General features: G+C 35.1%; 2 protein-coding genes across 2 annotated transcripts; one reads left to right on the top strand and one right to left on the bottom strand.

Moving 5' to 3' along the window:
• Positions 1-65: 65 nt before the first annotated feature.
• LOC108974032 (histone H4) lies at positions 66-2,974 on the bottom strand. Its single transcript, XM_018941605.1, has 4 exons — positions 2,867-2,974; positions 647-757; positions 397-513; positions 66-338 (listed from the first exon to the last, which is right to left on the bottom strand). The coding sequence occupies exons 2-4, from the start codon at positions 707-709 to the stop codon at positions 207-209; spliced, it is 312 nt and encodes a 103-aa protein (XP_018797150.1). The 5' UTR covers positions 710-757; positions 2,867-2,974; the 3' UTR covers positions 66-206.
• A 601-nt stretch (positions 2,975-3,575) lies between these two features.
• Positions 3,576-11,635, top strand: LOC108974062 (activin receptor type-2B). The gene is made up of 9 exons (XM_018941677.1): positions 3,576-4,443; positions 5,721-5,900; positions 6,008-6,184; positions 9,109-9,257; positions 9,338-9,523; positions 9,590-9,929; positions 9,995-10,197; positions 10,268-10,360; positions 10,431-11,635. The coding sequence occupies exons 1-9, from the start codon at positions 4,353-4,355 to the stop codon at positions 10,608-10,610; spliced, it is 1,599 nt and encodes a 532-aa protein (XP_018797222.1). The 5' UTR covers positions 3,576-4,352; the 3' UTR covers positions 10,611-11,635.
• Positions 11,636-12,242: the final 607 nt, after the last annotated feature.

The following is a 12,242-nucleotide window of genomic DNA, read 5'->3' as shown; positions in this document are numbered from 1 at the left end:
CCATTTCTAAATTTAATGAATTGAACTATTCTTTCTTTGCTTTTCAATAAATGGAATAGTAAGTATTGTATTTCACCATAAATGTGCATTTTTTTTTAAATAAGTGAGAACATTTTACATTTAAATTCAAAGTTTGTAGTAATTATTTCATTGTTGGGAATTGGGAATTGGTAACCATTACCATATTTTAATACATGCATTTATATTTAACCGCCAAAACCGTACAGGGTGCGACCTTGACGTTTCAAGGCGTATACAACATCCATAGCGGTGACCGTTTTACGCTTGGCGTGTTCGGTGTAGGTGACAGCATCACGAATTACGTTTTCCAAAAACACCTGGAAATAATTTACTTTTGCAATTAAAATACGATTCAAACCTGAGTGGTTTTCTTACCTTCAATACACCACGTGTTTCTTCATAAATCAATCCAGAAATACGTTTTACACCACCACGACGAGCCAAACGGCGAATGGCCGGTTTGGTGATACCCTGGATGTTATCACGTAGCACCTGCAGAAGCAAAGAAATGCGTATTGAGTTATAATATATATACAGTAGTCAGCGCAATTTTCGAATTTCACAACAATCACCTCTATAACTTACACCACAAATCGAAGCATTCAACCCATCAACAATTACATACCTTACGATGGCGCTTTGCGCCTCCTTTTCCTAAACCTTTACCACCTTTTCCGCGTCCAGTCATTTCGTTATTGTTTTACTTTAATATGGCTCTTAATAATATCAGCTGCAACTGTAATATAATGTTTAAATATAATTAAAAATATTTGGTATCTTTTTTTAATGTTTAATAAATAAAATACAAATATAACAGGGTTTTCAATAAGAGTGCTGCAGGTTTTTTTTTTCCTTTGATAGTACATTTAAGCCATTACGTTCCATGTAGGCCAATTTTTTTCGTAAAATGCGCCTTATCTACGTCCCAGAGGTGCACACGGCAGCAATATTCTCGACACTACGGGCACTTCTTTGCTCACTGGCACCTCGAGAATATTTTATACTGTGAATGTGGTCTCAAATTTATCCACTATACGCTCATGTTGATCTAACAGGACTATTAGGACGACCATAAATTAAAAGCAGCGATTTAAAATTTAGGCCGCAGACTCCGAATTTCGGTAGTAAATTTTAAAAATTTCGATTCGTTGTTTTATCGTATCTCATTCCATGATGAAATGCCAAACTTTAGTGAAAAATAAAAGTGCGGGAAAAATATGGCGTCGTTTGTGGTCCCTATTGGCTACTTTTGTAGAGTTCCTGTTGAAAAATCCTTTATATATGATATTTATATTATTATAACGGGTGATTTTTTAAGAGCTTGATAACTTTTTTAAAAAAAAAAACGCATAAAATTTGCAAAATCTCATCGGTTCTTTATTTGAAACGTTAGATTGGTTCATGACATTTACTTTTTGAAGATAATTTCATTTAAATGTTGACCGCGGCTGCGTCTTAGGTGGTCCATTCGGAAAGTCCAATTTTGGGCAACTTTTTCGAGCATTTCGGCCGGAATAGCCCGAATTTCTTCGGAAATGTTGTCTTCCAAAGCTGGAATAGTTGCTGGCTTATTTCTGTAGACTTTAGACTTGACGTAGCCCCACAAAAAATAGTCTAAAGGCGTTAAATCGCATGATCTTGGTGGCCAACTTACGGGTCCATTTCTTGAGATGAATTGTTCTCCGAAGTTTTCCCTCAAAATGGCCATAGAATCGCGAGCTGTGTGGCATGTAGCGCCATCTTGTTGAAACCACATGTCAACCAAGTTCAGTTCTTCCATTTTTGGCAACAAAAAGTTTGTTAGCATCGAACGATAGCGATCGCCATTCACCGTAACGTTGCGTCCAACGGCATCTTTGAAAAAATACGGTCCAATGATTCCACCAGCGTATAAACCACACCAAACAGTGCATTTTTCGGGATGCATGGGCAGTTCTTGAACGGCTTCTGGTTGCTCTTCACCCCAAATGCGGCAATTTTCCTTATTTACGTAGCCATTCAACCAGAAATGAGCCTCATCGCTGAACAAAATTTGTCGATAAAAAAGCGGATTTTCTGCCAACTTTTCTAGGGCCCATTCACTGAAAATTCGACGTTGTGGCAGATCGTTCGGCTTCAGTTCTTGCACGAGCTGTATTTTATACGGTTTTACACCAAGATCTTTGCGTAAAATCTTCCATGTGGTCGAATAACACAAACCCAATTGCTGCGAACGGCGACGAATCGACATTTCACGGTCTTCAGCCACACTCTCAGAAACAGACGCAATATTCTCTTCTGTACGCACTGTACGCATTCGTGTGGTTGGTTTAATGTCCAATAAAGTAAACTGAGTGCGAAACTTGGTCACAATCGCATTAATTGTTTGCTCACTTGGTCGATTATGTAGACCATAAATCGGACGTAAAGCGCGAAACACATTTCGAACCGAACACTGATTTTGGTAATAAAATTCAATGATTTGCAAGCGTTGCTCGTTAGTAAGTCTATTCATGATGAAATGTCAAAGCATACTGAGCATCTTTCTCTTTGACACCATGTCTGATATCCCACGTGATCTGTCAAATACTAATGCATGAAAATCCTAACCTCAAAAAAATCACCCATTATATTATATACAAAAAAAAAAAACGGAATTTAAAACTCAGGATATAGGCACAGCTTTAAGTTTTCACAAATGGCGAAGTTAATGTTTTCGTTTCATTGTGTTCTATCTATCGGCTGTTTTAAGAATTATAAACATAAACCTCCGATGCAACAATTACACAAGTAATACTTAAAACCAATTAATACAAAATAATATTCCACATATATAAAAAAGAAAAACAGAATTTAAAACTCTTACCTTTCAGACACTGCTTTGACGTTCCACAAATGACGATGTTAATGTTTTCGTTTCGTTGAGTATCTTTTCGTCACCGCAAGTTCGTGTACGAAAAGGAAAACAAATGCCTATTGCGGAACTCTAGTACAGTATATTTTTCGCACACCATTTCTGGCGTGAACGCAAGGTTGTATATAAAAGGTCAATTATCTACATATACTTGAACCTCTGGTCTAAAATTTTGGTGTGGTAAGTATTCTGTCGGATTCTAAAATGTTATAATATTGATAAACTTTGTAATTCTTGTATTAAAATTACTTTATTTTAAGAGTAGTTATCAGAAAAAACCATTTAATTTAATATATTGTGACATATCTTAGCTGCCCATCTACAATTTAATATTAACAACCATAGTAAATTTATTCGTTTGCATCTGCTGTGTTTTATATTTAATTTAAATAATAAAACGTGTAAAGCTTTTGTTCGAAATAATTAATTTAGTCTAGAGGTTAAAATTCGGTCGTGGACTTTGTTTGTAATGTAGGTAACTCTGATGTTTGGATCAAAATAAAAAGAAAATACACTGTCTATCCCACTTTACCGCTTGCGACATACTTTATCGGCGACTATCAGTCGTGCTGTTTAAGACTCTTTTTCACTCCCACGCATGGTGCCAAAGGGAATGCAGCAAGTGTTCTCAGTGAGCACAGATGAAATGCAGAAAGAAAAGTCAAAATGACAGCAAAATAACTGCGTTCCAGGGAAAAGATGCAGCACAAATCTTGTTTGAGCGATATAATACGGAAAAACTTGATTGAATAGAACATATTTCATACGAATTAAGTGAAGACAGTGATATTCATATGTGATTTACAAAATGTAAATAGTTTCATATAAAATAATTCTACTGATCTTTTAGGATAAACCTACAAAACTTCATGTGCTTGAACATATCACAAGTTTAAAGAGGTCATTTGTGAGCGAGTATAAAAGTGATTCTGATACTATACTATTATGAAAATGTTTAATGATAACTGGACTTCCGCAAAGCCTACATATAAATGATAAAAAATAGGCTTATCAATTACTTTTGCAAAATAAAACTAAAATTACTATAAATTACCGAACAAAAAGCAACAAGCATCGATAGTTGAAGCAGTAAATAGATAAAAATACGCTGTGAAGTAACGAAGTATACACAATGTTTGGAATTGTGTAAAGCAAAAAAGGATAAAATTGCATCGCAATCACGGGGCGTAATTACACGGTATTTTAATACTCTTCAAAATATTTAAAAATTATATACTGTGATAATGCATTATCTTCGTATATTCAAAATAGCTTTTGGATTACTTTAAAAATGAATTTTCACGTATAATTTGTCGATAATACGGTGATAAAAGTGTGGTCTTTAACAGATCTTGACAACTACCTTCCATGTGCCAGATTTATTATTCAAGTGAACGATACAGTATCTGGCGATTAAGTAATATATCAAAATTTTAAAATGATCAAAATTAAACCTTTATGGTGTTCCTTGCCATTTTGGCAGCAAACCACAATGATGCTGCTCTTACTCTACCCCATTTTGGTGACAAGTAAGTAAAATTTATATTGTATTATATTATGCTATTTATATAGGTAAATTATTTATTTGTTGTAATGCCTTGCACTCCGTTTTACTGACAAAAAAATATAGTGAGAACGATCTTTATAATTAGTGTGTCTTTTTTATTGTCGGAAACTGCCGAGTAGCTGATTCTAATCCTCAGCCACTTGAATCACTTTGTTTCAATAGCATGCAGCAGAAATTTATTAGAGTGCTGGGCCTGTTGTAGTCCCTGTAATACAGGGAAGGTAGAATAGATCTTAGGTTACGGTGCAAGCCTCTTTTTATTTCTACCTATGTATCGTTTTTTTTAAGGATTATAAATACTAACTTCTTCTTTTGTACCGATAAAACAACTAACGATTAACAAATAACACTTAAATACGTAATACCTTAATTTGTTTTAATTATATGCTTTTTACAAAGTAATATTTTACAACAACGTCGGTGTTATATGTAATATCTCTATAAATTATTCAAATATTATTATTTTGTTTTTATGCCTTATATCAGTTTGCAGTTCGTATTTTAAACAAACCGCCCATTCCTTACTGAACGCCTCATTGATATGCTATGTCATCATATCGTAGTCTTCAGCAGGAGTTGTATCCTTAACATAGCTCACAGTGTATTCCTTTCTCAGCTCAAATTACCCGCACACTATTTTCTGCGAAGAAAGTTATAGTCAATTGTGAATGAAAACATGCTGCTAAATGCATATACCAGTGACTGGTGGGGCATACGATATGCCTACAAAGTGAATATTGTGCAGCAGCGCCAAGTAGAAGACTTGCTGGCGGCAAAAAATGCAAACTTTCCATGCCGAAGATGAAAGGCCAACCATACTTATACCGTAGTTAATACTGCCACTGAGAACTTTTGCACATAGTTACATACATATAGTATGTATTAGCCACATACATACATAAACAGTTAGGCATATTTGTTTGGTTTTGTTGTTATTCGAGTACTTGATTGGAATGAAAGTTACGGTCCTACTTTTCGCTTTTAAAGTTGGTTTGGCTTATCCTGTTACTTTCCATTTTGTCTTTTGCACTTCTTCTTTCGGCTACCGTTTGATCCGTTGGTTTTACTATTTTTAACATTATTCTATTATTTTTTAATTCACTAAAAGAATCACTGCATTTGCATATACTGTAATAGCACATATGTATGTACATATGTATACGTATATATGTGCATAGTATAAAGTGATATATTTTGTGATTTAATAAATGTATTTGTTATGTTGTGTTCGTTTTGTAGATTTTGCGGGTTGGACCCAGGCCGCCGTTTTGCCTGATGACCATAGAATTGACTGTGAGCACTTTGATGAAAAGAATTGTACCACAGAGGGTGATTGCGCGATCAAAGTGGAACACTGCAAGATGGAGTCGGAGAAGACATCCAGTTGTTATGTGCTATGGACCATGGATAGGGATACAGGTATATTTATTTATTTTTAAGCTGTTATATGTTACGAATGAACCAAAAGGGTTTTATCCCCGAATTCATGCCTATTTGTATTTCAATGATCCATTTTTTTGTTGTAGGTGAAACCAAAATTAAAATGAAGGGTTGCTTCACAGATATGCATGAATGCAATCAAACGGAATGTATTACCAGCGTGGAGCCGCGACAAAATAAATTATACTTTTGCTGTTGCAAGGGTTCCATGTGTAATATGGAGCACAAATGGATCCCTACCACCACCGAGGCCACAACTCAAGGTAAACTAGCATTGCTTTAAGGATACGCAAAAAAAAAAAAAAAATTAGATTTCAAGTTCACTAGCTCGTTACCTCGAATCTTGACCGAAGATAAATCTGCAATTCTTTATTTTAAAATAATCTTTCATAAACTTTGTAGCGCCATTCGTAAATTGTTTATATTAAGTAGAGGGAGCTTAAAACACGACAAAGAGAATTAGCTAAAATTAGTGAAATGCTATTTTACTTACACAATTGGTATGATAGGCAAGACCAACTACCCAATGAACTATCTCTGAGACCCTATAACAGATATTTTTATAATTGATCAACGATCAAAAATTAGTCCCTCAGTTTTTGAGGGAAATTTTCCACATATCATTTTCATTCTAAGAAGTTTCTCATTTGTTGAAACCACCGATATCGGACCTCTATAGCATATAACAGTCATACAAACTGAACGATCGAAATTAGATTTTTGTTTGACAAAATCTTATTTGAAAACTGCCCGATTAAAATCATGTTTATATCTGATTTTTTAAGCGTATTATAGTTTTGAAGCAACCGTAGTTAACGTTTTTTTGAAAATTTAAATTTATTCAAGCAACACCGTTATAGTTTGTGTTAGTAAGTGAATTGTTCCATTGCACTTACACATCCCCAGATTGCAAAAATTTAAGATAAATATTTGGTGTTTGTGTATTGTACTCTTTAAAATTCGTTAGAAATGATATAAATGTTTAAAATAGCGCAGACGTTTTCAATTCTGCTGTGTTCAACGTATTATTATTAGCACAATTTGAAATATTCTGCTTGATAAATATTCCTGTAGATCTTAATATTTCTTAAAAATTTAAAGTATTAAACCTTTAAGGGCAACTCTAATCAGCTCGTCACACTGTTCCACCGCGTGTGCTGACTTTAGCTCAAGTGACGATTGCCTCTGTTGCTATATATACATACATATATTCATACTTAGATGCACATCCGTATAACCGTAAATACACGTATGCCAAATGCTATGATTCTGATGCTGTTGCTCATCCGCTGAAGTGTTTAAATCTGTCAGTAGTTGGGGAGGTAAAAGTAACAGAAAAAATTACAGCGATAAAAACAACAACAACAGAAGCCACAATAGTCGTGGCACGTGTGCTTGTTCGAACGCGCGAATTGCGAGTTGTGAGTTGCTCTGACAGAGCGCCACACAGTGTTTACCCCAATTTTTACTTTGTTTTGCTTTGCTACTTTGTATCGTTTGAGGTTCCTGCTTCTGCTTTTCGGTTGCTGAATGCTGTGTGAAACTGCTTGTTTGCGGGTGCAGCTAATATTGTCGTGGCGCATTGGCATCGCATCGCATCGTTGATGTGGTGTCGTTGTAGCGCAGCCCAACACCCCCAACTACCAGCGTCCTATGCCGAGTTAACGAACTCGGCAATAAAAAAACGACCAAGTATAACAAAACGGCCGCACAGCAAAGGATCCAGCAGCAAAACTCGCTTCCAGTTGCCTGCATCTCGGTTGTTTGGGCAGAGCTCTGTTACTCTGTTAGTTGCAACTTGGGGCATGCATGTGCTGTCACAGTTTAATAGCTGTTGCATTGAGTGTTGTTTTTATTTTGCCCATTTTTCATTCCCTATTTTGTTGTTTCTTCATTGCTTTTTTTCACAAATATTAAAAATGCTTGATGCAGGAGCGAATGCCGTATTTTAGTTTTCCTCGTTGCAAGGCCTTTTTTGTTCACATTTCACTTGGAGCACGTTCGTGGGTTTCGTGACCATTTTTACGTTTTGTATGTTCGTGTGCATTTACATATGTGTGTATTTATGCGCTTATGAATGAGTGTGTGAACGAGCTGTTTCTAAAATTAGGGGAGAACTTTCATTTTTGTATGCTTTTTTGGTTCTACTTAAGCAAGTTATGTATATATATACACATATACATACATATAACGCATACGTATGTATGTACATTCAAAGGTATACACCACCCTTCTCCATTTGGCCACTTGAGCAGTTGTTCACCTGTAGGGTTCTGCTGTCGTCAAGAAAAATTCTAACGAAATTTTGTTTGCTTTTTAATTGTTGCTGCGACATGAATTGGTTATACATATGTAAATGTGTAAACACCCAACTCTTTTTACACGGTAGATACATTCCTCAGAAAACCGTGTAAAAAAAGGCGTTTTCTATATTAAAATGGGGGATACGTTCCATGTCATCTAAAAACTGTGTAAGATAAAATAAATAACTACATATATTTACTTCGAAAACCCGTGTAAAAATTTTGAAAACTATAAAATTTCAGATATGCATACAAATTGTATATTCATTTTATTGAGCATTAAAACTCAAAATACATAATTCATACAGGTGAAAAATCGGTAGATTAAACAAAAAACAAAAGAAAAATGTTAATCCAGAATTAAGAACGGAAAAATTAGATTAGAAGTAAAGAAAAAATATTTTCATAACTACATAATTATTAGTTGCTACTTGATAACAACCGCAATTGCTTGCGAACTGGACTAAAGTCGGTATCATCACTGGAGATATCCATTTCAGCAATGTAAATAACATGCGAACAAAATGTGTAGGTAAGAGTTATCGAATAAGGGGATTTCTCCGTTACTATTATGTATGGTAAAAACAAACGTAATTACAAGACAGTGATTTTGAAACCGTACTAGATTTTACAAAAAAAAAAATTTCCAACAGTGTAACTTAAAATTTCACTTGAACTCCGTGTAAAAGGAAACCCTGTAAAAACAGAGTTGAGTGCATTTAAATAATTACCGAGTTGAGGCATTTTTGAGAATTTAAGATTTCGATAGATTCGAACTAGCTACGGAGATTGTTGAATAATAAGAGAGTTTCGAATATATGCAAAATATATTATTTCCTTACATACCGTATGTATAATATGAATGCTTCTCTTTTTCTATATAGTGCCGAAGGAAAAAACAACGGATAATACGAACGTAATTTACGTAATAGTTTGTGCAATTGTGTTCGTTTGTTTGGCGCTTTTATTGGCACCATTCGCATTTTGCTACTACCGCAAGCGTAAACCGACCAATTTCAACGAAATACCCACGGTGAGTTGAACTTCGGCGGAAGTTTGCCCATTGCGCTTTTTTATTTATTTACTTTGCTCGTAACAATTTCCATTTCGCAGAACGAAACGGAAGCTACGAATGTTTCGCCATTGCTCAACAACCGGCCTATACATTTATTGGAGCTGAAGGCTAGTGGGCGTTTCGGCGATGTGTGGCAGGGTAAGCTGCATAGTCAAGATGTGGCCGTTAAGATATTTCGTATGCAGGAGAAGGAGTCTTGGAACACCGAAGTGGATATTTATAAGGTATAATTTGGTGAAATGCTAACATATGAAATAAATTACAATTTTGAATAATTCTACTTGTTACAGCTACCACGCATGCGGCATCCAAATATATTAGAGTTTCTTGGTTGCGAGAAGCACACAGAAAAAGTACAATTGGAATACTGGCTCATCTCCGTGTATCATCCGAACGGTTCACTCTGTAATTACTTAAAATCACACACACTAACTTGGCTGGAGTTATGCAAAATCGCCGAGTCCATGTCGCAAGGTTTGATGCATTTGCATGAGGAAATACCCGCCGGCAAGACGGACGGACTGAAGCCATCCATAGCGCATCGCGATTTCAAGTCCACAAATGTGCTGCTGAAGGGTGACTTGACGGCGTGCATTGCAGACTTTGGCTTGGCTATGGTATTTCAACCGGGTAATTGCACAAGTGCTAACCTCCATATTTTCATTTTTATTATTTGGAATTCGTGCTTGTTGTAGGCAAACCATGCGGCGAAACTCATGGTCAAGTTGGCACACGCCGCTACATGGCCCCTGAGGTGCTGGAGGGCGCCATCAATTTCAATCGTGATGCGTTTCTGCGCATCGATGTGTACGCGTGCGGCTTGGTATTGTGGGAGATGGTGTCGCGCTGCACCGCTGTGGGACCTGTTGGCGACTACATGTTGCCATTTGAAGCTGAGGTAAATTATATGCTTTGTAATGGGAAAATATGCCATAATAATAACGCACTTTTTTTGCACTGCCCTTTAGCTTGGACTGCGTCCTACTCTGGATGAGATACAAGATACTGTAGTCACAAAAAAATTGAGACCGCGCTTACTGAACACATGGCGTACACATGCTGTAAGTAAAGTCCTAGCAACGCAAGTTTGATAAAGCTCCAGAATTATTTCTATTATCTAAAATGTTGCAGGGCCTCAATATCTTCTGTGACACCATGGAAGAGTGCTGGGATCACGATGCTGAGGCACGCCTCTCCTCGTCGTGTGTCATGGAGCGCTTCGCACAACTATGCAAATACACCGCAACGCCATTGCTAATTGAAAACAACACAAATTGCGAGGAAGAGCGTTTGACGGCCAATTGCTTATAGGAAAGGTATTAAATCACTTCGTTAGCGCTGAAGTGATTGCCAGAGCATGAGAACAAGTGTAAAAGATTGCTAAAAACTTACGGTTCTATATATAATGTTAATGCGATAAGAATTAAGCTGATAAGTTACCGATATACGTCATATCCGCATAGATGTATATTGAAACATATATATATATATATATATATATATAAAGTTTAGTAATCGATACATTTTAAAGTGTAAATTTGATAGTTTTACATTTGACGAATAGTACGATAAGAAGTAGCATAAAAATTGGCTGGCAGCTTAAAGTATGTTAATAGTTAAGTTGTATAGACGACCATGCAATACACAAGCATATACATTCATTCACAAGCATAAACTAGCAAAAGTTAAATAATTATGTTRAAAGTGCAAAAAAAAAAGATTTTTAAGGTTTACGTAACTCATAAAACACACACTCTAATAAGAAATTACGCGACTGACTCATATGTTAAACAAGAAAGAATCATATTATTGTTGTTGAAACCTTTTTATGAACTTTGAAGAAAGTTTATTGCTTTCAATGTTTACCCATTTCATGCCACACACAATTAATGCATGTGCAACCTTATTGACATCAACTATTTTCTTTCGTTACGTCTATATTAAATATTATTTCGGTGCCTTCTTTTGTTACCAGTTATGTAATTTTATACATCCCCATATATTCGAACTCTGTACTGCCATCTGTGATGTTTCTTCACACATACCATGCATGCACACCTATATTTACTATTGCGAGCACATTTTATTTTATTCCAACAAAAGAATATTACTGTTAAGCTACGAAATAAGTGTAATGCAAGTCATAACATTTTACAATGAGTTATGCATAAAGCTATTTTTTACCCCCAAACAAAATTTTGTAATTTTATTTTTAGTTTTTAGAAACGCATGCGCCAGTTTGTCTAGAATTCTGCAATAATTTGTCGAATTTTTGATGACCTTGCGCATACATAACTTAAGGGCTTCTGTTGAAATAAACGTCATTATTAATTTAATTTGAGTGTTATTTCTTTATGTTTTAATAAATTAGTTATTTAATTTTTTAATAAATTTTTTTGTAATATACATATATATTTTTTAATATATTATTATTAACATAATTTAGCTTTTGACGTTGTTGAATCTCAAAACTGAACTGTGCCAATAAATAGTAAACATATTTTAAAACAGCCCGGAACCACGGAACCTAATGGTAAMWMRAMAWAMRAAMAAAAAAAAAAAAAAAAATAAACAGTTACTAAATTGAAGCATGTATGAGGTGATGTTTTGAACAATTACAATTACCGCGACTAAATAATAATCAGTTATTCTTTTAAACTGCATGTTAAAAATTAGTTTGATATAAAACATAATTTGTGGGTATAGTAAAAGACTTCCGGTTTTCTAGGTTATGTCGCAAGCAAAGAGTTAATTAAGTACTTTTAAAAAGACGTTAGATGATCAGCATATTCTAGGAATGCTTAGTTAGTAATTATTGAACCACAACCATATACCGTTAATCAAATTAAACATATGGCTAAAAAGTTTTTTCAAACGGTTTTCATTCGACAAAAACCCCTCTTCAGTTTGGTACGCCCATTGTAGATCACAACCCATAAGCTT

This window comes from Bactrocera latifrons, unplaced genomic scaffold, assembly GCF_001853355.1.
Source record: "Bactrocera latifrons isolate USDA-ARS-PBARC rearing strain unplaced genomic scaffold, ASM185335v1 scaffold_52, whole genome shotgun sequence".
NCBI classification, from domain to species: Eukaryota; Metazoa; Arthropoda; class Insecta; order Diptera; family Tephritidae; genus Bactrocera; species Bactrocera latifrons.
Note: the sequence above shows the minus strand (reverse complement) of the source record. Positions and strands in the feature narration are given on the sequence as shown.